This window comes from Buteo buteo, chromosome 21 (assembly GCF_964188355.1).
Source record: "Buteo buteo chromosome 21, bButBut1.hap1.1, whole genome shotgun sequence".
Lineage (NCBI taxonomy): Eukaryota > Metazoa > Chordata > Aves > Accipitriformes > Accipitridae > Buteo > Buteo buteo.
Genome location: NC_134191.1, coordinates 24551463 through 24579042, shown reverse-complemented (window position 1 = coordinate 24579042; position 27580 = coordinate 24551463). Strand labels below are relative to the sequence as shown.

Genomic DNA, 27580 nt, shown 5'->3' with positions numbered 1-27580 from the left:
GGAAAAACTTGTTCGTCGAAAAGTTCCTGCTAAAACGTAAAAACTTGGATATCTTGATCTTCTGTTAGCTACCTTTTGAACTTCATCAGAGTTCTACCACTGATTTAATAACAAATACAACTATTTTTATGTTTAACTATGTTTAGCTATAATAAAATCAGAAAGCCTTCCTTAAAGTCTCAACAGGCTCAATATTTGTTCATTTTTGTTATTTTTTTCAAGCAGTAGCTGCAATGGCTAAAGGAGCTAAAGAGGAGGGCAAAGCTGTTCCTTTGGTAATTTTATGATTTCAGATGGTGTCTCTTGAAGGAAAACATTACATTGGAACTGGGACAAGGAGCTATTCCATGAGAGTATTTTGTAACTTTTTTCAGTTCAGACAGGAATGATGAAGCTTTCCCTCTCCACTTCTTTCTGAGGAATGGCATGTATGATAAGACTTACTCTACAGCTTGTGCTCTGTCTGGCATGCAAAAGACCCATGGTGAAAACAATTCTGTCACACTTCAGAAATATTGTCTCCTCTCAAATGCACAAATTCTCTTTTTATTCTAATGGTGGACTCTAGACCCAAGTAAATAATAGTTCTGAAAATGACAAACTGGCATAGCTAATTAAACTTTAAACTCCACAGTAGACACCCATGTATTTTGCTTTTCCAGTGAACAATTATCCACAAGATCACCGATATATAAGAACAGACAGAACTAATCAGTTTCCTGCTGAGACAACGGAAGCTGCATTTAAGCTGAGATATAGCTATGTAAATTATTATCAGAGTGAAATAAATTCTGAAATGCACCCTTCTGGTAAAAACAAGACAAGCAAGCAAGCAAGATGCTGAATCTTCAAACTGGTTTAAATTGGTTTGGCTCCACTGATTCTCATAAAGCAAATCTCATTTATATAAGCTGAGGCTGTGGCTCATGATTTGTGATTTGAACCATTCGTTAATGGTCTGCCTTCATTTATGAATAAAAGCTTCCATCATCATCTAAAATGCTTGTTCCTCTAGTCCATCATTTTGTTTAACTGAGAAATGAGGCTGCAATTCAACACCGTAGCCAAGCAAACTGTTCAGTAATGGGTTTTGCATTACATCTGCGATTAAGTTTTGCCCTATCATTTTCTAAATTTTTCTACACCATAGATATAAAACCTAAAATGCTCTTTTCAGCTACTTCCAAAGTGAGGAAGCGAAAATAATACAGCAAGTTAAAAACAAAGACGGAAATAATTCGAAACAACATTATTGTGAAGTTTTAAAAGGGGCTGCATCACCAGGCAATTGAAACCTAAACGCAAACAGTGTAACTTCCCTGCCACTTTATAATTCCTATAACTTTATAATTTTCTGTGCTCCATAATAATGTACAAAGAAATTACTGCTAAATGCAGGAAACGAGGACACCTCATATTCAGAACAAAACCAATAGAAGCATCAGAGCAACTTACCTTATATGACGATCCTCCACAGGGATCACTTTCCTCTGGTCCACACACATCTCCTTCCTTCGCAGCAATCATGCCAGCCAGGCAGCTGTTCTCCTTTACGGTGGAGACGCAACACTGCTTCTGAGCAATTCTGCAAAGGATCACGGAGGTCAAGCGTTCACTGACATTAAGACATCAGGATGGGATGCAAAAAAACCCAGACCTATTGGATTCACCATACAATCCACAGATTTTGTCTCTGACGTGTCAATACTAGTATAATACAGATGGTACCACTGACCTTTGCAGGATATACTTTTTTCTCATTTCTAATAAAAAGATGTACTGATAAATGCTCAAGAAGTCTTGTGTTTAGGTCACTGTCTCTCAGAGTCTGGTCACCAATATCCCTTACAGCTCATCTATGTTTGTGCAACAGAAGTTTCCCTCTTCCCCATGTTTTGCTTCTCAGAAGTCTTCAGAAGGTTTTAGAAACAGAAAACAGACAGAAACCTTCTTCCCTGGAAAGAGGGGAAAGGGAAATGCACCTATACACACTTACTTCCTCACCAACCAGAGGACTGAAGCTCTGGACAGGACTTGAGGAAAGTGTCACATCACAAAACCCCTCTAAAATCTCCTTTATAGCCCTGCAGATCGTAACCCAGGATTTAAGCTTTCCTCTAACTTCAGTTATCAAAGAGAAGGTTATGGGTGACTTGATCACTGTATATGAAGTACTTTGGGAATGTACATTTCCTATATACGGCTCTTCAAATCAAACATTTAACAAGATTCACTGAAGGTTGAAATGAAACAGATTGAAAATCTAAATGGCAAATTCCTAAATGACATTTAATAGATGTTCATTGAAATAATAAAATACTCTTCCCTGCTATTTTAAAGTCTATGGTGGATTTCCTCCCCATCCCTTCAAAGAGGTATGTGCTTCTTTCATTCATATCCAAAAGGGCTGACATAACCACACAGTCCCTTTGGCTTTGCTCCATGACCCTCTCTCTCAATCCATGCAGGATGGAGACTAGCAGTGCCCCAGGAGGGGTCTGTGTCCAGTCCCAGGGTAGGGAAGGGCCTGTATGGTGGGGAAGGGCGAGTGAAGACTGAGAGCTGCAGGCCACAAGAATTCTCCTGAGGGGGTTAAGCTGAGTACATGACCTGTAGATTGGGCATATGTGACACGGATGAACATGTTAAAACTCAGATGAAATAATACATTATGTTTTAAGTAAGGGCAAATTTCTGTTCTGGACAGATTTGGTGGCATGAAGGAATTAAGCAAAGTTTTTCTTTTTCCAAGAATAACCTTGATGTCTAACTATCTTTTGCTGATGCATTGTCACAGGGCACATTGCCTTATGGGGTACCCTGGTAATGATGAATGGGAGGTTGATACATTTTAACAGCCAGTGCCTCATAGCAAAGCAATTCTGCAACAGAAATATTTGCAAGTAAACAACTTTTGTCAGTAAGATACCATTATTACTGCAATAAAATACAGTTGTCCTAGGAAACAAAACCTTGTCTTTTCTGAGCAGAATATATTTCCAATTCACAGCTTCCATCCTAATGCTTCAATTAAAAAAAGACAAAAAAAAAAAAAAGAAAAAAAAAAGGAAAGGGATGTCTCTTATTCTGGCAGAAACAAGCCAGTGACAGCCACTTGGCCACTTTCCCAATACCAATGGCCTGTTGTGTCAGCTTTACATTGATATTTTTATGCTGGATAGCATAAGAGAGATTTAACCAGGAATCAGTGGTTTGAGTTTGATTACAGCAAAGGGATTACTACCTCCATGTGCTTTGTTTTCAAGGAAGTTGGTTTTCTAATCCAGTATTAACTGCCAACTAGAGAAATACAATTTTTTGAGCAATGAATGGTTATTACCCAAATATATTCCAACACCAGTAATTTGACTATTATTGCTTACATAAGACATCCAAACTTTCATTAAAAAATTTTAAAAAAAACTAACTGAAAGTTATTATCATTTGTAGAAATGACAAAATGCTACTAGAATTGTCTTTATATGTGCAAAGTGTTTACCGTATTAAAACACTGAAACCTCTATAGGTTCATGTTCACGTGACATTTAGCCATGAGAAATTCCTTTCATGTATGAAATACATAGTAGAAACAGTACTGTCTGGAGCGCTGGAGTATCACTGGCCATTTTTTTATTTTAGTATTTCCTTAACTATCAGCACAGCTCAGTTTCAGCTACTCTATTACCAGAAAATGAATTGGGAACAGTGTTAACCACATTCTCTTGTTTCTTCTTCACAAATCTACTCTTCACAGACCAGATAGTTGGTTCAAAGAAGATTCAGAACATTCCTGCTTTAGGGAAAGAGTTAATGAGTTAAGATCAGTGAAATGACATCAATGTATTAAACTGATGTGGGTCTTTAATTGGCACACAGTGTTAGCAAAAAGCAGGATTCATACTTATACAGCTGATGTAAATGCCACACCGATAAACGCTGCTCTGTTATGATAAAACACATATCAATTATGAGATTATGGGTCAGATGAGATTTCATCTAGCTTAACATCCTATTTCTGATACAGCCAGTGGTACAAGCTCTGGGGTTATTTTCACATGTGGCTATCAATTGACTAAGGATTTCCTGTAACTTGTTTTATTTGAAGTTCATTCACCTAGTTACTACACATGATCTCTTTTAGGTAGTCCCAGTTCCCATCCTGAAGTTAGTGTTGTTGGTTACTACACAGAGGTAGGCCAAGTTGGCACATGAATGTCCAGAGACATCATCAAGATACGTCAATAAGTAGCTTTAATGTCTAAGTTTTTACCACTTGAAAACCCCAACATGGCATATGGGAACAACAGACACCTCAATCTGCAACCTCTGTATAAACAATCTACAACCTCAGCAGACATGGGAGGCTTCACTCATTTGCCTCAGCTGAAAAAAATGAATCCTTCAGTGCAGTGATGGTCACTTGTAAAACCCAAGTATTTATAGAACAGTAACTGATTTTTACACTTAGTATCTATCTTCTACTTTTAAAAATCTTTAGATACTGAGTTGAATTAGTGGCAGAGTCTTGGGAACTTGCATTACTTGCAGGCATTCTGGCACACAAAACAGTGCACTTGAGGTTTGGATATGTGCACAGTGACCAGCTCTGCACGCTGGCACATCTCCCAGTGGGAGCAGTAAGTTTTTGTCTATGCTTTCAAGGTTCTGAGGCCACGGATTTGAATACTTTTTCACACAAAATGTTTTCTTTACACACAATATTTACAGGTGGTTTTAAATCTTTAAAACAGGGACAGAACTGAAATTTTGAAAGTAAAACAACTGAACTCCTGATCTCTATTCTTTTAAATCCCAATAGATTCACAGGGACTGAAACATTTAGGATCTGGCTTTTTCATCTAAACCCAGCCTCAGATGTGCAGGTGCAACTCATTAATGTATTGGATTTGCACCTATTTAGGCCAAGGCTGGCATTTTTTAATCTATCTTTACTTCATAGACATGAAGTAAAGTTGGTATGTGTCAGTTATGTCATGCCAGATCCCAGGGTGGGGAGGGATTTTAATCTCCCAGTTACTTCAGAAAGGTGCAATGATACTAACTTTGATAAAACCGATTATGCCAAGCTTTTTTAATGCTGAAAATGTTGGGATCACTCTTGGAGAAATCCATCTGTCTTATGTTGCACCGTGTGAGTCTCAGATAACTTTACGTGCATCCCTCCCTAAGGCCTGTTTCAGACTACAGGGGAGGAGATAGAGATGGGATGAATTGCAGCTAGTGTAAAATGCTGTCCACATTACTCTGCACCCATTCTTCTTTTCTTGCTGTGCAGTTTGAATCTGGCACCCTCACTTAGACCTGATGCTACTGATACCAGCAGCATTACCAAGGCATATGATCCCCCCTCCAGCTGAACATAGACATCAGAACCAGCAGCCATTCATATCAAACAATAAATGCATCATATAATGATATGGCTAATCATTGCACTTAGCACTTGTCAAATGGAAGACAAACTCTGCCCTTCTATTTATCTGCAACTCCACAGATGCGCATAAAACTGGGAAACAAAAATTTGTGCTCTCCTCGTGAGAGATGGAAAGAAACCTTAAAAGTCTTTTATTTAGATTAGATTTTGCAGAAAGGGAGGGGGAAATCCTTCTTTCTAATTTGCCATGACTTATTGCCAGTCTACCAATAATTTATAGAATGAAGGAAACAATTCCCAGTCTCCTGGACATCCCACGAACTGTACAATCATTTGATTTCTTCTAAAGGGCTGCTCTCTTTGTTAATGAAAAATGCTCAGTTTTGCCTTACATACCTGCAAATATCACCATCCGTTCCACTTACAGGGATTTCTGTGCACTCCCCGTTGTCTATAGCCCACTGCTGTCCAGCTCCACAGCAGCTCTCAATCAATTCCTTTGTGGAACCTGTATAAAACATACACCCAGAATTTTTTGTATGGAATGGATTGGGTTTAGCTCTGTTTTCTTAATTGAGAAGATCTTTAAAATAAAAATAAGAAAAAGCTAAACTATTGTTTTCTTTTTTTTTTTCTTTCCACATTTCATTTGGTTATATATAAAAAAAAAAAGGCAACTGGTACCTGCAGTATCTTAACATAATCAATCACCTGGTAATGTCTTTCAGGCAGGAACAGCAGAAGCAAATTAGAGTTTTAAATACAATAAAAGACATAACTGGTTTGAAGACAACTCCAACTTTAACGTCTCTGAACAAAAAAACCCTGAAAAGTCATGCTTGGCCACTTAATGCAAGTTGATTTAATAAGTCATTATGCTGTTGTAACAGTGCATTCACTACAACTAGCTGGGCTAGCATGAAGGTGTCCAAGTTCACAACAAACGAAACACAGTACACAGAGTGTATACAAGCTTGGCATATGGCACACACAAACCTCAGTAGTTCTCTTATACCAAACTGTAAATATGAAGTTTCACTGATGAGTAACAACAAACTGAAATACGTTCCTTGTCACAGTCCCTTAAAGTTCTTAGTATTTAGAAAGGGTGCTTTTAGTAGGTTTGACATATGTAGCAGTAAGAAATTGTTTCCATAAGGCAGAAAAAGAAATTTCACTCCTCAGAATTACCTAGAGAACATATACCTAGAGTGCTCTACAGCTGAATATAAGGGTTCAGCTGGTTTAAAACCATAACGAAAAGGGTTTGAGAGACATAACTCTGATTCTGCTAATGAGCTCATGTAAAACTCTGGCAGTAAGATGTAGTAATGCTGCACTAGTTCACATTTTTCCTTGTGGATTTCCACTTCAGATGTAAATTTTCAGGTTACAGTGAAATACGACTTAAACTAGTGGATTTGCAATATACTGGATACCTACTGTATAGAACAGATTCAGGCCACATCAAACTGGGCAGAAACAGTATTTTTTGGAGTCTGTACAGAAGTTTACTTCATGATGGGACATTTGCCGTGCTACTGGGGTGCAAACACCAAACACTAACATAAGCCAACTAAACCAATGCTGGAGTGCAAGGAGCCTGCTTCGTGGCAACAGCTGGCAAGTGCTGTGCTGTGTCATCAGAAGGAAGATTTCTCCTGCGACTGCTCATGCAGTGGATGGGCTCCATCGAACAAAGCACGCGGTCTCCCCCTTACCAGCTAATGGGTCCGCAGCAGGGGCTGTCTGCTTTGGGAACAGTTACACAGATACCGGGTAAGAAAATGATTAAGAGATGCCATTTAGAGAGACATGAGGTGCATTACAAATGCTTGGGGGCTGTGATTTCCCAGTATTGTTATACATTTCAACACACATCATAAAGATGGTATATCAGACCACAGGGCTCTGCTTTCTCCACAAAGAGTCAATGGCCCTGTGCTGATGAGTTGGAGCAGCACCTGCTCTCTCCATTGGCTCATCAGCAGTGCTCCAGTTCCTTTTAAAGCCATTTATATGGATATAAGGAACATTTTGTGCATTTTATCCATACTTCCAGGCCAGCCTCTGGCATGGTTTGGTATTACCATTAAGAGGAAAGACAGAGTTGAGTTGTAGGAGATGTGTGGGTGCAATGAAACTTGGGTAGCTCCACATCTGAGCATTCCTTGACCAACAACCAGCAACCCACACTGCAGAACAACGTATTTTCAAGAACCCTCAGCCAGTTTTTAGATAAATCCCTCCTGAATCAGTTCTGCTTACAGCAGGAAGAGGGAACCTTTTTTTCTACAAGAATTTTAGGAAAAATGCCATTGCTGCAGAATGGCACTGCTGAAGGTGCAGCACTCTCCTGTCAAGGCTTGGCAACAAAGCTAAACATTTGAAAGCCAGCATCTGCTGGCCTGGCCTTGCACAACTTTGATCTGTCAGGGAATTGCATTCAGGTTGATAGAAGGGACTCTGCAGTCATCCCATTTGAACTGAGAACCTTCTCCTCCTGCGTGTAAACAGCAGTGTTAGATGGCAGCTTCTCCAATAGGCCAGATTTGATTAAAAAGTTAATAGAATCCTTTCTTTTGTCTGTATTTGGTATATGGTACCAAGTAAAATAATTTTTCTTTACAAAATTGTAACACTTAAAGTGACACATTTTTAGACACGGCTACAATTCAAAACATCTGGGTATCCATGCCGCACAATTCAGAAGAAAGAGAGACAGCCTACATTACCAGTACATTTCTGCTGTCTTGTATTTACAGCAGTTGTTCTATGTTTCAAACAATAGTAGAAGAACTTCATATAGGGTCTTGTAGAGCTAAATAGTCATTAGATATCAAGGGTAAGTGAAGTGTAGCGCTGTCTTCAATGTTAAAATATATTGGCACTCACACAAACAATACAAACCTCCTCAGCAGAGGACTAATCTTTTATACTTGTTACAGTTAATTTAGGAGATAATATTACATTTTGGAAACTGGAAAGTTCTCATCACCAGCATGGCTTGCTTTATAAAAAGCAACTAGAAAAATTAAACACAAAATATACTGCTTGCGATCATGAAATGTCTGCTCACGAGAAAACAACTTTAAGAAACCGTATCTAACAGGAGGGAAAAAGAGGAGCAGAAAGAAAGAACACACGTCACATTACTGATCAAGATCTTGCAGGAGAAAAATTACCAAATTCCATTTCTTTCTGTGTTCTTTGATCCCCGATAGGGTTCATTTCACACACTCTATAGCAGTGCCTTAACAGACCCAAGTTTGATTTGGCTGAGCAGTGTTGGACCACTCCAGTAGCCAGATGAAACACAGTTTGAGGAATAGTCTTGCAATACGATTAAGCCATGGTAACCAAGGATAGGTAGGGCTGCCTCTGCCAAGTCTGAGCCACCTGTGGAGGTGAGAAGGGCTCCATGCGGGCTGCTGCCTCCCACTCTACTCCCAGCTGTGCAGCGGTACTGCGGGAACTTCATTTCCAACACAGAGCCCATGCTCATAGGCGGGTGGGAGCATTAAGCATTTCCAAACCACAGTACCTGGTGAAAATATTTCCACTTTTTAATTACATATTTCACCGAAAAGAGAAAAAGGTCTGTGGAAAAATACCTTCTTCATCGCTAACTCAGATGGCTGGGTGAGGGGAGGAGATTACAGCAAGCGACAAGACACGGCTTCTCACAGCTGCAGCCATGTGTGCCCAAACCAGCAGCAACCTCGTGGCCCGGAGCATCAAACCCTGCGTCACCCACCACCTGACTGCCATTCTGCCCCAGCCCTTCCGCATTTTTTGTTAGTGCGCCAATTAACAGTAACTCCAAAAAAGTAGTAACAGTTTTGACAGCTGACACTAAGAGGGAGAGTTGGGCTTCCAGGAAAAAACCCATCCTTTTTGTGCCCACAAACTCCAGTTGTGCAACACCATTAGGTTACAAAGAGAAAGGGAGAGGCCTTATGGCAAGTGAATGCCACAGAAGAGTAGTGTGCACAGGGAGGACTGCAGATAAGATCCTGGCACAGCCAGCCTCATCTCTACCCTAAGTCCTTACTTGCGTGTTGAAAAAAAAAAGGAGCGAGGGGGGAAAGATGGTGCACTTCACACTTTTGAAAATTTTACTTTGTTTTCTTTAAGGCTTCGAGGACAGTCAACCCAAACCAGACTTGAAGCCATTGCACCCTCACCCTGTGCAGCCCAGCTGCAGAGGGGTTTTGATGACCAAAGCCATTTCTATCCTCCCACATTGCCACATTCATGCTCACATACAAGGGCACATAGCACCATAACAAACTGCAACTGGACTTCAGTCTATGCAATGCTTTCATTTTATGCGGCATGTTAATAATTTTAAAATATTCTTGAGTCTTGAAAGCTGTATTATGTGTGAAATTTGCTATATGACATGAGAGGGATGATATATGCAGTTAAACTAGGCCGGAAATACACCTGGTACCAGATAATTACAAAACTTTGCTATAAAACAGTTTTTCAACATAGTTTTAATTCAGTCACTTGGTAGAAACTCCATGCATTTTACCAGGTGCTGAAACAACTTTGTTGCTACAGTATTGCTAGGTTTAAAACATAAGAATACAGTAGAATTTACTAATCTATATTGCAGTAATCTACATGATTTACAATTCAAATAAAAATGAATTACTCATTCCTCACTAAAGATTCAATATCAGATTGCTGTACTGAAGTGCCACACTATTAAGCAGTCATATTTTCAAAATATATGGCCTTTTGTTATGATCTTATGAATAATTAAATCTAGAATGCACTTATAATAAAATGAACAAACTATTGCATTTTATCTCAATCAGGAATTAGAAAAACTGAATAATTCATAATAGGACTCACACTCATTAGGAAGGATTTATGATATTTTGATTTTACATTAGCAAGAACAAATATATACAACCAGATAGATGTACAAGACTGAAGGTCACAGCTTCTACACTGGATGGAGACTTTAAGCTATATGTATAACAGACTTTGAAATACTTAAGCATTCAAACAGAGCTTTATTTATTTGGGGCTTTCATGATATTAGCAGATTTAGAAGTAGATTTGGATCTGCTCACGGAAAACAAAGTCATTCTATTTGAGAACACTATAATCCTGAAAATCTGTTATACTGTGTACATTTTTGATACTTCATAGAGTCATTTAACAAGATACCTGTTAACAGATAATTTGCTATTTATGAATTTCTTCACTAGGACAAAAACCGTATTTTATTCAGGCTGTACTATAAAACAGCATCATGTCTCCTCACTCGTTTTCAATTTAGTAACTTATCTCCTACAATTATCAATCTACATCACTCTAAAGATATGAACTAAAGTACATTTTGGCCTAATCTCAAAAGTGTGTGTATTGTCTTTTAAAGACATTTAGAATTTACTTCAAACATTTAAAGAAACATTTTCCCCCCAGAGAATTTTAACTCATCCTTGACTGTGCCTTAAAACATCATGTCTCAATGCTTGGTCCAAACCTGACTAGCAGTGGGATGGCCTCCCACTGACTCAGGGTCACATCAAGTTTGTCCATAGCCACATGATATCCATGCAGCTTTTACATGCTGCTATGCAGGAATTTCATCTTTCAACTAGAAAAACCGGGGGGGGGGGGGGGGTGGAGGGGGGAAGTATGTATGTTTTTTAAAAAGTTTGGCTGAAGCTCAGACATTACACTGAGGAAAACACACAGTTAAAGGCTACTGAATTATTTTGTCCCACTCACACAGGAAACCATAAGTTTATTAGAATAACAAAGGAGACAAAAGGGATTTTCAAAACCCCTCCTCCGCCCCCCCCCCCCGCGTTCACAAATTATGGTTTGAGAGTGATAAAACGTTGGCCAGCTCTATGACTAGTCAAGAAGTGATAGAATATTTCAGTTTCTTGCCAGAGCTTTTTTAACAGTAAAGTTTCACTGATTTCAGCTTCACCTGAATTTCCACTCAGAACATTTAAGAGGTTTAACACCTCTGATTTCACTGCTTACTGCTGTTCTCACTTTAGTTTTGCAGCTCTGCAGAACATTTGCATCCATTGACTAACTCCTGTTGTGCAAATACCCATTCTTTGCGCAAATGTATTGGCTCACTGACTGAGCTATTAGGCAAGTTTTATCCACCATTCACCTGTCCTAAATATTTCCTTTGTCTAAGCAGAACAGAAACAGACAAACCTTAAGACTTCAACACTTCTCACATGGTGCAAGCAGTGAGCACTGACCCCTCACACTAACCAATCCATCCAAGCCTTCCACCCACAAGTGGCAAGCGATGGGTTAAATCTTGGCCATTAGCTTTAACACTATCAAGATTTCATTCAGTTAAAATAAACAATTATTTTCATTTCTATTAAAATTATTATAGGAGCCATGACACATTAAAGAGATAAAGACAGTAATTTTTATCTACAGAGAGACTCATGTAGGCAGATATAGTGCAGGGGCTTGCATATGACCATTTGAGCCAAGATATAGGTAAAGTTCAAAACTTACATTACTCCCAAACAAGATTACCTATTATAGCCAGGGAAAGTAAGCACACCATGTTCCAGATGAAGCATGAATCACCAGAAAGATTGGCACTTCAGAGGCTGCGTGACGTTGTCAGCCCCAGGCAGCTACATCTCTTCACTGCTGGCTTTAATTTAAGCTGTTAATTGCTGGATCAGCACTCACATGCGGAAGAGGCAATGTTCATACCTCCAAAAATGAGCTGAGCTCTTGTTCTTATGATGAAGCATGCTATTCAGTTCCTATACCCGAGGAAAATAATTTATCTTCCTCAAAACTATAGTAGTTACTCTTTGGGCTGGGGGAGGCGAACTAAAAATCAACAAACAACACAGGAACTTGCAAGGAAATGAGTTTGTGCACTAAGATTAATGTTGACGTGGAACCTTCTAGAAATGAGGCACTCCATTAAGATGCATCTCATCCACATGGGAAGCTGACAGCCGTGCCTCTCAAGCTACAACATAATTTTGAAAAAAGCCACTGCACAAACTGCCCAAATCCCGAGCTGGCATAAATCAGCCACCCCACTGAGCTTGGTGGAGTGGCCTGGCAGCCCAGCTTCACCTGCATGAAGGCAGCAGCAGCAGCCTGCAACACATCAGGTTAATGAACCAGCCTCTGAGAGCAGTTCATGAGTCTCCCTAGCAAGACCCGTGGCAGATTATGACTTCCCAAGTAGCAAAATATGAAGGCTCACTCCTGAACTACTAGAGTACACTAGCATTTTTCACACCTCAAAAGAAAGCTGTTATTTGGTATAAAAGTTGATCCAGTGGTATAGGTTGTTTTCACTTGCGGCAACCACCCTCACCCACCAGAAATGAGCGGAGAAAGCACAGAAATGGTGCGGAGCAGAACAGGAGCAGTTTCTACCACCTTTCCATGAGCACACATGGTCAAGGAAGGGATCAAAGCAGAGTGCTGCTTTTCCTGTCTAGTCAAGTCCTTATGACTTGTTTCACACTCCCTTGTAAAGAAAAAAAAAAAGGCACCTTGAAAATATGTTTATAGTTTTACATATGTCTATCTTTCCTTTTAAAGGAAGGGGTATATAGACCTGCAATCCACCCAGCACATACATTTCATGAGAATTATTTGCTCACACTGGAGAAAGAGGTATCAAATACCTGCCTGAGAACACAAAACCATATATTATGGCAAATAACAAAGAACTTCTTCACAGAACAACGATTAACTTGATAGAGTTCTTCAAATACTGCAAAATACCTGTTTCCAGTGGGTCTTTTTTTCTGCTCCAATCTCTTCATCATTTAAAGCTTTAATAAATTAAAAAAAAAAAAAAAAGTCCTGTAGCTTTACCCCTTAATAGGTTGTCATTTCTTATCTTATCAACAGTCTGAGAGGCTTTATTAAATTCCCTCATTGAATTTCACCATTTGGCTGTGCAGTGTAACATGTTCTTAACTTGATTTATCTGAGATGCCTAGGAAGACATTTTAATGAGTAAAGGTAAAGAGGAGAAGAACATTTATCTTGGCAAAGATAGGGGAGGGGAGAGTGACAACACAGCCCCAAAGCCAGCTGCTTTCACTTGAAACTGAACTATCACTTACGTCATTAGGACTGGTTAAGCTTTCTTCAGGACCTGTTCCCAGATAAATTCGCGTATGGTTTATTCTGTGCAGGTTACTGCAGGCTCCTCAAAGTGCCTCAGTGTTCAGGAGCACATTTGACCCTAAATCTTACTGAAATGAGAGTGGTGCTCATGTGTTTCCATGATCAAATCCTCAGTTAGCTCATTGCTGGGGAAGGGGCTTTAACCCCTGTGCACTCATTAGACTTTTAGGCTCCTCTCGTTGGAAATAATGAAAAAGCAGATTGCAGGAGAAATATAGGCTGAGCTGACAGTTCAACACACATCGCATGGCTTCAATCCAGTACCTAATCCTCTCCTCTTCTCCATCATCCTCTTCCATTCCTACTGGACTCAATTTGCCATGGCATCACCGCAGTAATGTAAGTGAGGTCCATCACACTTGCAGCAACTTGCCTTCATTTTAAACTTCATACAGAAAAGCGTTTTTCTACGCTCTCCTACTTCCTCTGAAGTCACCTGCGTCTCTTTAGAAATCCATCCCATCATTCATCCAGGACAAGTTCCTGTTATATTGCCTTCACTCCTTGGGAGGCATCTGCTTTCCATTTCAACCTGAAAACTCTCTGTTTCCTACATTATTCTTTTTTTTCATAAATTCCTTATGCTGGCTTGCTTGGCAAAATATAAAGAGTTGTGTCTGCCCAAAGGCACAATGAAAAACTGGATAAAACAAACTGAATGTTCTCATTTTACAATGCACTGTACAATAGAGACATACATCAACATAACCTCAGCCAGGATTGTTTGGCAGATTTTGTTCAATGTGTGAATGAATAGCAACCTTATATTCCCTCTGGCTTTAGTTCTGGATAATCCTTGTAAGTCAAAACTTGTATTACCTGTGCCAGAGGTCAGATAATTTAGACTATGTTTGGTCTTTAACGTTTCCATGACAGCACCCTTTATTAGCTCCAGGTTGGAAGAAGGGGGGACAACTAAATAAATTCTTTGACCTTTTTCACCAACTAAAAACCTAAGCAATTTCTCTTCCTGCCTTTTAAAAATTTGGCTCATTTGGGTCTATCCTTCTGTCACTGAGTTTGAAGTGAAACAGTTCATACACAATCATCCTTCTATTAGCTACAATAATAACTCAAAGTAGGCATAATGTTTCTTGCCCTTCAGCATAGTCTTGGCCGTATTTTCCTCCTCAACTTTCCTTCCTCAGATATTGCACAGAGTATATTTATGCTGTCTATTAACTTTCAAAAGAGCTGAGGCTTTGGAAAGCCTGGTTCCGATTATCCTTGTAATTCCTGCCTAAAGAATTTTATCTTGGGGGAGAGCATGCTCTTTGCATGCTCCTTTTTGTGGCTAGGTAGGCTCCTTTCTTCAGAGACAGCATTTCCACCAGCCCTGTTTAATTTTAAAGTTAAAATTAAGAGGCATAGTGCTTATCGGGGAATGTATTCATCACCTGTCTGTCAGAGCACTTGGGAAATTTAGGCAGGATCACTGAATCTGATGCAACTCAAGCATTTAGTAACACAAGCATTTTCAGTATGTTCTTAGCCAGTTACAAATTGAGCTGAGGTTGTAATGGTAATTAAATTACAGAAATACTATTCCTTTTTTTTAAAAAAAAAAGGGGGGGGCAAACAAACATAAAGAGGCAAATGGATGTGTGTGTAAGGCCTTAAATTTAGCTTACGTGCTCCCCCTATTTCTGTGTGTTCATCTACAGAAAAAAATCCATTAGTTTCACTGTGAAACTAATTTCAAACCTACACACCGCAATACTAGGGACAGCCATCCATCAAGACACATTGCTGCTTTAAATTTAAGAGTGTAGCAGTGAAAAAGGTCTTAGTTTTGGACTGGGAATGTTGAACGAGGACAAGCCAAGCTATGGTGCCATTTTGGAGTTCAATTGCTTAACAACACTAGACACCTTAATCATGCAATCCATGTAAATACATAATTTGATCTCCTACCAATTACAGTAGAAATTGTACTTTTGTTTAAAGTCACAAAGGAGGATTGTACATTTGTATATGAATCGAATCTTCTTCACTGGTGCACAGGTTACAGGTTTAGACACCGCAAACACACTGGCAGAGCTAACACACAAGAGGGAACTGGCTATGAATAGTCAGAGGAAGCCAACCCCAAAGTTCACTCATCTTTCAGGTTGCAGGTGTGAGATTTTAGGTATTTGAGTTTTGCAACTTTAGTAACTGAAAAAAAAAATAAATCCAAATTCACAGATGACCAGTGCTTAATCTGCTTCGATCAGTACAACCGCATCCAGCATAGACTAAAAATACACACTCTTAGCTGCACTCTAGGAGAGCCCATCCAGAAATTGTTCACAGAAAAAACTCATGAATCATTTTGGGAAAAAAAAAAAGGCCAAGATTTTCTTTCTCTTCATGACCAATTCATGTAAAGTACAAAAACAGTAAAATTCATCAGAGAAGTTATTCACTGTGAAATGAATGAATTACTGAAACAAACTGGGAAAATTTACTCACTGACTCATCCCCAGCTGCTGGTGTCAGCTTGTTTTCTCTGCTACATTTCTCAACACAACTTTCAAAGTAACTTAATACAGTACATTAACAGAAACAGCAGCCCTAGCCAAACAGTCTTGCACACCTTCAAAACGTAAGGCAAAGATAAGATTACACAATAGCATCAGTCAGTGAGCCACAGCACGCCCCAGGAGCCTGACGTGTTCCTGGTGAAGTATGTGCCCTCCAGCTCTGTTTGGACAGGGCTGAGGATTGCTGACCAAAAAACTCTGAACATCAGAGAAAGGAAACCTCTGAGTTTTACCGAGTTTCTAATTAGTGCATAGGGATGCTTAAACTGAACAGAAAAGTTGTTGTAGGACTCCAGTTCTCCTTATTTGGGTATCCTACTGTACTTCTTGCTAGTTCTTGTCAGGTTTATAATCATAAATTACATTGTTTATTTATTTTATGATGTTCTGAAGAGGTCTCTCATTTCCTTTGTCTTTTCTTTCTGAAGTTCTGCAATCAGTGTTTGTGCAAGAATTTCAGCAATAACGATTGCAGCCCAGGGCATTTCCTGGATTAATGACAGGCTGGAAGAGTTGATGGCCCACGGTTCTGCCTTGATCCATTAACCCCAAGAAGGTTTAAATTCTCCAGGAAGCACCCACTGCCAGAGCAGTTATTGTGAAGGAAATTCTGTGGGATACTTTAGACAACAGCAAGAAAACAAACTTCCTTTTATCCCTCACAAATGTAGGAGGAAATATTAATTTGAATGGGCTGATAATGATGTTTAGAGTGTTCCAGGGGAATTTAGCAGACGCTAGCAGGAAGCACAGCAGGAAATTTCTCTTTTGCCATGCAGTATGCAACAGAACCAGAGCTGTTTGGAACAAGGTTTTTCAATTCCCTAAGAAATTAATGATTTGGGGTGGAAATTAGGAAAATGGAGTTTTTAACTTCTAAATGAAGCACCTTATTTGATACTGTTACTGTGGTTTCACACAGGAGCTATTGGGTGACTCATTTTGCTCATTTCCACTTCAGACTTTACCTCCAGCTCAAACTATCTGGTCTCCCATGGTACAACTCAGTGTAACCCCACTGGGGCCTTTGGCCACAATATACCAAGAGAAATACAATGACATTAAGTGTTTAATTCCCTAATTCCTTCCTGTCAAAAATCTACACCACTCAGATCACACACAAAATTCATAGGTTTTGTTTCAACTCCATGTTCCTATTTAAAAGTAGCAAGTCATGCTCACATGTGTTCATCAAGATTAACGATACTATTGTATACTTGCAAGCACTGTCACTGAAGTCACCTTCAAATAAGGCAACCATTTGCAAATTATTGTAAACTATGGCAGAAGTGGATGTTTTCACCTAAAGCTAGTGTTTGAACCAGTGCCCATGGAAGCCTACAGGCCCGGTCTGCTCCTTTACTAAAAAACTAAAGCACAAAGTCTTTGAATATGTAGAATAACTATGAACATGTTTATATTTAAGCAAGTCCTTAGTTCAGTAGCATTGATGAAACTCAGACATGTGCTGAAGTCCTTTGCTGACTCAAGTCCCATGAGGCGCAGTAAGATCAAGTAAGACAGTGCTTCCTACAAGGAACATTGAACAAGTAACATCTGTCTCCTACAAAGTATGAAATAATCATAAGGATGTTGTGAATAGATTAGCATTTCATTAGCTGACAGCTTGTATCTGTCTCTACAGAAACTATTTCTTCAGCGATCTCAGCATTTTATACTTTTTGTAAGCTGCAGATATAGTCGCAGTACTTTTCCTTCTCAAGCTCTTATGTATACACCACTCGAAACAAGCACAAACACAACTGGAAAGACAGAGCTGCAGTCCAGCTTAGCCATGCACTCCATACCCAGCTAGGAAGGAGATCTCTTTCTGATCCTGACCAGCCAGACTGTGGCCCACTGCAGCACTGGGGCAGGCTCCACAACCCCGCATGCAGCACCTGAAACAGGCGCAAGTTAAATCTCAGCTGGAATTCAATCTCCTGCAATGGACTCTGGCTACACTTCCTACTCGGAAACTACAGACTGCAGCCAATTTTAAAGGAATTTACATTCCTGAACATATTTTACTTTGGAACCAGAGATGAAGAGAAAGAAGAGAGACTGACTTGTGAAAAGCTCCAACTCTGTGATTTAAATGTGTTTTGGAGCATTTGGGACAAGGCGACAAATTCTAATGAAGGGCGGAGGAGTCTCTTCATCTCTCTCACAAAGGCTCATTACAGTTACTTACTGCCGGAGACAGCTGAAACAGAGTAAAAAAAAAAAAAATATTAAAAGAGGCAGAGCTTTACATACCACTTCATCAATATGTTTCCAAAAACCAGGTTTTATTATTTTTATGTAAATAAGTAAAGAGGCCACTGCTCACGTTCTTTCTTTTTTAATATTCAACTACCAACTGTGAGAGCAATGTCCATTCACACACATCACCTGTTCAGGCTGAGGAAACAGAAGCTAGATAAGGGAGGAGATGATGGAGAACAGAAGTGACTGAAAAACAGAGCAGGGAAGCGGTTTTAGTGCTTCATGTTTAAAGATCAAATTGTAATTGAATGATCAAAGTATCAGGATGGTTCAATTCTGAAATTTCTTATCCAGGTTTCTAGTTCAAGTCAGCCTACTAATAGCTAGCGATAGGCATACAGTCTTAGTTCTGTACTGGAGGCTGTTGATAATAAGATCCATACAAAGTACTTTGTGGTGATAGAAACTTCTTGGAGGAGCACATAAGAAAAGAACTAAATGTCTATATACTTAAAGCCAGGAAAGTCTGGATGTAGCTGCAAAAAGAAAATAACTTGCCGAGTAATCATCCATGAAGTAGGGATCCAAGTGGTTGAAACACCAGGCTCTTGGTGGCTGAGAGGTTTTGGAGCACCACCAAATTGTACAGGCCCACGTAGACAAGCACAGTGCTTAGGAAGGCCAAGGTCCTTTATTCTCAGAATTTTAGTTGTAAGCTTGACAACCATGCTCCATTAGCCGAGCTGGCCAATACCTTCAAATGGGACAGTGTTTGTTTACAATCTTAGGCTACAAAATGTTGACGCAGCCAAGCTTTTTAATGTTCGCATTTGTTTAAAGTTTTTCTCTCACCCCTCTTGAGTTCTCAGTGGCCTATTAATTTCTAAGGAAAATGAGCAAAATCCTTGCATCTTCACTGAGAAAGGATCAGCCCATTTTTCCTGGAGTACGGAAAAATACATTCACAGCCCAATAAAGCATAAGTTTTATCTTCATGTACAAGGTAATTACTTCATACAGAGCTGCTTGCATGCTGAAGAGCTACAAACACAAGCACAATTCTGCTAACTACTGACACATCATTAAAAGCATTGTTTACATAGTCTGCATTCAGTCTAGAGGTGGCTTCACAGACTGAACTGTCTGAAGTGTGTCGTTACCACCTCAACCGTGTTTCAATAATACAGCTGCATGTCCACCCTTGAAATCAAAGGGATATATTTATATCCTGCTCAGAGACCAAAATCACTAGGCAGATTTTGTTTTTTTCAGTGCTTTTTTCTTCCTGTGTCAGTACGCTTCATGAAAAACAGATTCTTTAAATAAGGTCAGAGAGCACTAAGAAGATGAGTGAAAGATGAACTCACCCCCTCTTGGTTTTTCAACAGATCCAGGCCAAGAGGAGAAATATCTTAGTGTTATCTATGCACATTGGCTGTACTACTTATAAACACTGACATCATTCTGTAAAAGGGACTGTAATGTAGATTTTTAATTCTGGGGCAGATTTAGTCTAATTTACTTTGTTATTTATGTACACAAAGGTAAATCAGCACAAAATAGGTCTTTTATAAACTACTCCATAGAAGCAGGATTGTATGCATAATATTTGGTCCCTCCAGCAATTTTAAAATTTTGACTTCTCGCTGAGATCTACTTTGTTTTTATTTGGATTTGCCAATTACACCTTTCTAAGCTGTATCTGCAGTCTCAAATGGATGTGAAATGGATCTTTAAAAGCAAAATACAACACTAGCGAGCATCCACAGGCAACCTGTAGATCTTGGTAAAGCGCCAGTGGCATCCCCTCGTTTTCTTCCCCTCATTTTCCTCATCAGATGCAATTTCTTCCTATAAACCTCAAAAAAAGCCTCTCTTCCCGACAAAGGCCTCTGAAAAACCAAGTAGCACATCCTGCACGTCCCAGATGGGATCTTGGAGGCACGAAAGGTGGCAAGTTCCTGTGGGATGGACCCTCCTTACCTCCGCCAGGCTCCAGGTCACATTTAAACCCACTAACTCTTAACCTCAGTACCTGACTAACTCATGCAAGGGGAAATCCTCTCTCTTACAGCACTAAAACACAAATGTTTTAAGACTTCAGAGATGAAGCCTGTGTAATGCAGACATGAACTCCGGAATAATGTGCTTTCCGATGACACCTATGAGATGAGAGCTTTGGCATGTAGCACTAGCTGCATTTCTACAAGCTCCAGAAGTGGCTACGCTGCTTTCCACCCTCCATTGCTGCCATCACCGATAAACTGATCTAGACCTCAGTGGGAAGGAGAAAGGGAGCAACGTGCAGGACAATGCAGAACGGTACAGCATGTTCTTGGCAGTGGCTGGGCACCAGCCAGATCCCTCCCCCAGTAAGGAATGCATCCTCCTTAATCAAGGGAGAGGTTCAACTTTGAACTTGCTGCTTCTCCCAGTCAACAAACACTCTTTGTTAACTGTCAGCTGTTTCCTAATCACTGCAAGACATCAGCTTTCACATAGGACATGGGCCATGCAGGGGTGAGAGGCGAAGAATCGTTCCCTTCTACCATACTGTTGGAAATACAGGGTCAAAATCTGACTTATGGTGTGGCTTTGCCACTCTGTATAAACCTGCAATGAAAAGGAAGAGGGGTGGAGGGAAGATGAGGTATATATGACTACAACAGAGTATCGGCCCGTATCTTCACAGTGTCTGCGAACCAAAACAAAAGCCAGAAACTCTTATCGCATCAGATAGGCGAGTCCTTATAAAAATCTGAAGAAAAATCTGAAGAAAAATGTACTTGTTTCCCACACAGGAGTGGTCTGGAAGGTCACTCACCCAACTAGCCCAAGCTGCAGGTATCCAAGACGCATTTTGATTTGAAGGATTTTCCAGTCCTTTCCACAGATGAGATAGAAAGCTTTCTGAGGCCTAACACTGTCCCTATGGCTCTGATGTTCAGTACAAGGGCACGGGAGAAGGTCTTTCTGTAAAGGCCGCACAACTAAAGGTTAAAGCTGCCATGCCAGGGGGAGCTCCAAAGCTGCTGGGAGAAGCACCCGCTCCGAGCTGTGCTCCCTTCAGCAACGGTTAGGACCACCAACAGAGTTTATTGGCAAGGCTGCCTTTGGGGAGGAGTTGTTTGTTTTTAAACTCAAGTTAAATGCACTGCAACCACATTATAATGAAAGATTGGCTATCTGGCAAAAGACAATAAAAAACCTTTGGGATCACAAGCTTTCTAGGCAATTTGTTACAAAAACTTTCCTATAAAATGTGAATATTCAGCTTTCAACAACAGAAAAGTGCCATCCACATGTTTCAGGTTAGGGCCACTCTTTTTAATCTTCTTGTCTCACCCAAATTACACGGGGCAAAGGCAGTGCTGTGCACGCAGCTGTGACCATGAGCCGAGTCTGCTGCTCACGTGGCACTGTACCATATTGATAAAAGCATCAGTAACCCAGCTGCCAGGGCAGACAGAAGTAACTATAGCAGTGACAGCCTCCTACAACACTAGGCAATGTCATCTGCGTCCAGCTGGCTTCCTGTAGCTCTTACCCTGGAAGGTTTCTGTTTCACTACTGGTTTTCATCTCCGAGGCCCTTAGTCTTGTCCCTTTGCTACCTGCACACATTACTCCTATTTTTCTTGACCCTTTTTCCTTATCCCCCCCACCCCCCATGCTCTCTCTTTTCCCATGTCTTTTTGGAAACTCTCCAACAGAAAAAAAAAAATCCCTTTCCCTCTATGTCAGGACACAAAACAACCACCCAGCGAGCCCACAACTACTGATGCTACATTTACTGGCCACTGCACTACTGGTATGGTTTACGTGTTTCCCCTAGCCCTTTATCAGTCTTAAACCCTTTTGCACATTCGCTCGCTGACTCAGCAAAGCTTCTGATTTCAGTCAGGACTCCCAGTGCTCAGTGTATTCAAAGTGCTTTTAAAAGTGCTATTAGCCCTGAGCTCATATTCAGCAGGTATTAAAGGTCTGAGAAGAGGAGATCCATTATACTGTTGGCAGCACCAACACATACTGTGTCTGTGCTGCACCACCCCACTGCACAACTCCTGTTTGCAACCACCTCAAGCCAATGGATGAAATCAAACTCATATGATACTTCCACTGAATTCATACAATTGGAAAAGATTTTATTCCTGTGCAGCAGCTCGTTGACTTTTATGTGACTTTTAACCTCCTTAAAAGTGTCTGCACATGAACTGACTAGCGCTATAACTGAATGAATAATATTTCAAGAATTTGAGAGAACATGGAAACCTGCATTAACAGTTTCATGAATTCATAATGATATTAAGATGACTTACATTTACAGCACATGAAGTATAAAGCAAAACTGCGTGGTGTAGCGTAACAATTTGTTATTGAAGGCTAATTACTTTTCCACACCATCGTCTGTTAAAGTAATGATTAGTGCAACTCTACGCACTTGATTTGTGGATTAAAGTTATTTAGTGAGGAAGTAATATTGAATACTGAAAGGAGTGAAAAGAAGCCTTCTAAATACAATTTTGCTTTCCACATTCTCTTCCTCTCTACAAATTTTCCCATATTATAGTTGCTTAATTGCCTAGGAGCAGGGAAACTTTCGCTACTTCCAGCTTGCCAAGGCTTTATGTCACTTTGTATCTATGACATAAAAAAGTTTAATAACATCAATTGTCACTAAGAATCAGTTATTTTACAAACATCTGTACAGTGGGGTTGGCACATAAAAAACAACCGCAAATAAGGAAAATACATCGGCATTACATTAGATCCCAAGAGTCAACACCTGGCTTCAGACAAAATCAGCCCAGGACCAGCAAGAGCCCAAATTGCCCAGTTCTCTGCCAGCAACATGTAGATCCAACTTGATCAGGAACAGTACCAACAGGTAAGACTTTCTAAATGCTATTTCCATGGAATAGTTCCAAAACACTTCATATGTTTAAGAAGTCAACTAAATTTGATATGTTTGCTTGATATCCAGTGATATTTGCTAAAAAGAAAGACTCAACATTTTTAACTCTTGATGTAATATTTTCACAATCCAGTTTGGTATAAGAAAACAAGTTATAAGTTGAACTTATGAACTATGTACCCAGCACCATCCATTACCAACTCTGTTGCAGGAATGCAAGCGATCTGAAATTTTACAAAGTTATACCTACAATCAGCAATTAAAAAAATGATAATTGATTATAACTACAATCACAGCTCCACAAATGCTCAGCCTCTCGTAATTTTTCCCCATTGCAATGCATCCACTTTTTAAGCAACTATTTTATTGCTTTGGATTCTGAGGACAGACTGACCCGACACTAATTAGAATGATTTCAAGCTGAGGATACTTTCCTTTCAATATGACCATAAATTTAAATCCCAGCAGTCTAACTCACAATAATCTCTCTTTATGCATGTCTTGAAAATCTTCTCAGTGCCTGAAGAACTGTTTTGGCTGCTAGCATGAGGCATTGTTCCCATCTATAAAGCATGTACAGCATGGCTGAGGTCATCTTCATTTCATACAGATCTCTTTCTCAGATGACTTTTCCTTCCTTTGTCACCCCAGATAAACAAATGGGTCCATCACACATCACCTTTACAGAATGATTTTTTTTTTTTTTTTAAGTAGGACCCAAGCTAGCATGCAATCTTTATAAATTTTTTTTAAACTATCTTATCAAGGTACTTTTCCCTTAATAGTGGTAATCTTCACTTACCAGAGCTGGCGCAATACAAATCCCCCTCCCAACCCTTCTTTCCCCATAAAAGAAAAGATTATGTAATTTTTCATGTTTTATGAAAAAACACATTCATTTTCTTTTTGTAACGGGCAGGATTTGAGGAAAGCAGGGTACAGGGATAATGACAAAAGATAAAATGCAGTGGGGCTAATGTCCCCATGGCTCCTGACAACAGCAGGGAGGGACAGACTCCTCCAGACAACAAGGCAAAATATTTAAATTGAATTCCTGCTCCACGTCACTCTCTCAAGCAAAGGTTGCCAATTCTTGTGCCAAAAGCCTTCGCAGGTGCCAAGTCACATCAGCTGCCGAGCCAAAGGGAGGAGAGGCTGCAGGCATGGCTCCTGCACAGGAGGTGCCAGCAAATTCCCTCAAGCTGGATGGATGGACCGGCACACCCCGGTCCTGGGATGACCCTCCAGCACTGAATGGGAGCCCTGTGTGCTGCTCCCAGGGGCCAGGACCCCTATTGCTGGTGCTTGGTTGCAGTCCCAGTGGCAAAGGGCTGCAGGGGACTCCAGGGCCACTGGCTGGCTCCGCTCTAGAGCAGCCCACATTCCTCCATCATCTGGGGAAGGAGCCGACAGACCAGCCTCTCTAGGCTGGAGTTATCCTTTGCGAGCAATCCCCAGCTCTGCTGACACCAAGGAGTTCAGGCAAACCGTGTGCATTCTTCGCTTGATTTACTACAACTGTGCAATGCATTCCCACCTCCCCTCAGGACACTTGGCTCAACTAGCTCCAGCTCACAGGTATGAGCATTATGTTAGTTATGATTTACTTCCACATAGTTACAAGCTTATTTCAGCAGACAAAAAAATAAAAAGAGGCCAGCCATATGTCCTATCAGATCCAGAGGATTGCACTTTCTACAGCTTAATCTGACATTTTGAAAAATTATGATCTGCCTTGTCTCATAGTACATGGCTTTTGAATGACATTCCCAAGGATTATGTTTGTAAACAAGTCATAATTGGAGTAAACTGAAGGACACAGGTCAAAAAAAGTGATGACCTGGAAAGAAGCCAACAAAAAGTAAGAACTACATGTACTACTAAGTTTCTTTCTGGCTTCCTTGAAAATGGATATGGATAGTCACCAAAAATCCCCCCGACTTACTTACTATTCTGTGTTTCTTTAAAACTGAGAATTTTCAGTGCCAAATATACCCATGTCTGTAAAACAGAGATGAAGCTGCAATTACTTACCTATTTCTATTACCCTGACACAATACTCCTTTGTTTTCTTTTTATTTTTTTAACAGGATTTCACAAACTGCAAATGACAGAAGTGGACTTTTTACCTGTAGGGATTGATGCTGCTTATCATAACACAGTACCCAAAGGTAAGTCATTTTGTGTACATTAATTGTTCATAGGAAGACCAGCCTTAAAACTGTAATGACAATTGAAGTAGGGATGCTGACTACATCTTCAGTCACCCCAATCTCTATTCTGTAAGCCTCATGGCAGCTTTAAGCCCTGTGTGATGCAAAGCTCTTTGCTTTGACAGACTGTAAGAAGACAGAGTTAGCTTTTTCTTTTTCTTTCCTGACTGAAGAGCCTGGGTGAATGATCTTTCATTTGTCCATTCTAAAGTGCAAGCAATCCATGCAGCCCTGTGCCTACATGTCATCTACAGGCTTCATCAGCAGTGACTTTTAATTTTAAATTTCTCATTAGAAAATACAAAAGAAAAACCCTAAATGCTGTTACAGGACCCCACTGGAACAGCATGTAGGTTCTCCTCTACTCTTTTGGCTTTTTCACTTTCATACCTCATGTCAAAAAGAAATGCCACACAGAACTGCACATTACATATCTCTATAACAATTTCCAATCATCTCATACTTTTTTTAACTTCTTAGCCAGACTTCCAGTTGAAGTTGCTAGAAAGATAGCAATATCAAAGATGTCAACCTCCTGGAAACACTGTGAGGCTGGCTGGCCCAGGCAGAGAGAGGCAGCCCAACGCGGCGCCCCAGGGAGGACCAGCTTAATGCCAGGCAGGACCTCACTGCAGACACACAAAAAATCCTCTCTGGGGCATTTTTTGAAATATCTGCCCTTCTGAGACTCAGCTTGCACAACCAGTATTTAGGACAACTAACACCATATTTAAGTGCAAAACAGGCTTTGATCTTTTTAAAATTGGTAGATCCACACCTTCTCTCTCTCTCACACACACACACATGTTTTTTCAACTTAGAGACTGGAAAAGGAAAACCAGCTTCGCTAGACTTTGAAATGCCCTCCCCCATAGCAGTTTCCAAGCTCTGATGAAAGGAACGGTTGAACTAAACTGGTTTGACCAGAATGGAGATGATATTCTCTGGATCTGCAGCAGAACCTGCAAGTGCCGGACACTGATTTACTGCTTGGAGAGGTCAGGCACCAAGCGCCCAGGCGCTGAATTCACATCTTGCAATTTAGTTCAGTTCCCTTCCTTCCTTCCTTTCAGAAAACTTCAGCTGCACATATGAATTGTTTGAGCAGCATTAAGTTAAATCACAGCTAGTTCTTTAGTTAACTAAAACTATTTTTATTTTCCACACAGACACAGCACATTGCTCATCCTCTGTTTCAGTCACAGAAATCCTTATCACATAGGAAATACCTCTGTCTGCCTTGGCGCTCCCCAAAACAGGTATTACAATGTCACAAGCCATCCTCTTCTCTCTCCTCTCAGTGGTAGGATTGTTGTATCAAACCTCCCTCAGCCTGAAAGAAGCTCAGGGCAGAGTCCTGCACGTCAGTGGAGCCAACCCTGCATAAACCCTTCTTTACTTGGGCACAGATGCAGTGCAGCCACAAAATTTTCATCACTTAGCAAAGCAGCAGCACATGTACTTATTTCATAATTCTCTCAACACACATTCAAGCGTTCTTTTTGATCGCGACACGGTGACATTTCACTGCTGATGCTGCAGGACCAGGCGGATTTGCACTGCACTGGAGCTCTGCTGTGTAAGAGGCTTTCTTGGACCAGACTGCTGCTCAAGTCACAGGTACAGGTCCAATGATGAACAAGTTCAAAATCATTACGATAAATGTAACTCCTTCAAAAATGAGGATATTCTTAAATTTTCTTATATGACTGTTTCCTCAAGTGGCAAAAACAATGACAAAAATAACATACAGATATTCATAGAGTTGGCTATCATTTAGGGGTTCATTCTGGCTGTACCAACTCCATCAAGTATCAAATATACAGTAAAAGAAATATCTCTCAAGTAAAAGAGAAAGTTTTTTAGTCTTCTTTTAGCTAATGGGGGTGTTTAAAATCAAGCTCCATTAAAACCAATAGAAACTACTACAACAGCCTGTTACCTATCCAAGAGATAACAATTTCCATTTGTAAGAATGCAGCCCTGAAGTGACAACCTCAAGTTTTAGAGTAATAGAGAAACCTGCTTATCTGCTCATTAAAAGACAATTCAAAAATAAATTTCTCATTCTGTTGAACCAAATTACTAGCAAACAGCTAGCTATTAAATGCTACGAAATAAATCTTTGCAAGCTTCAGACTCTTAAT

General features: G+C 40.1%; 1 protein-coding gene across 3 annotated transcripts in view; it reads right to left on the bottom strand.

The window, feature by feature from the left end:
* Positions 1–27580, bottom strand: part of FBLN2 (fibulin 2) — a 118058-nt gene that overhangs the window by 32227 nt on the left and 58251 nt on the right. For all 3 annotated transcript variants that reach the window (XM_075052570.1, XM_075052568.1, XM_075052569.1), the window contains exons 3-4: positions 5789–5900; positions 1456–1585 (exon numbers count right to left, since the gene is read on the bottom strand). In XM_075052570.1, the coding sequence (XP_074908671.1) occupies positions 1456–1585; positions 5789–5900 (242 nt within the window). The remainder of the gene's footprint in view (positions 1–1455; positions 1586–5788; positions 5901–27580) is intronic.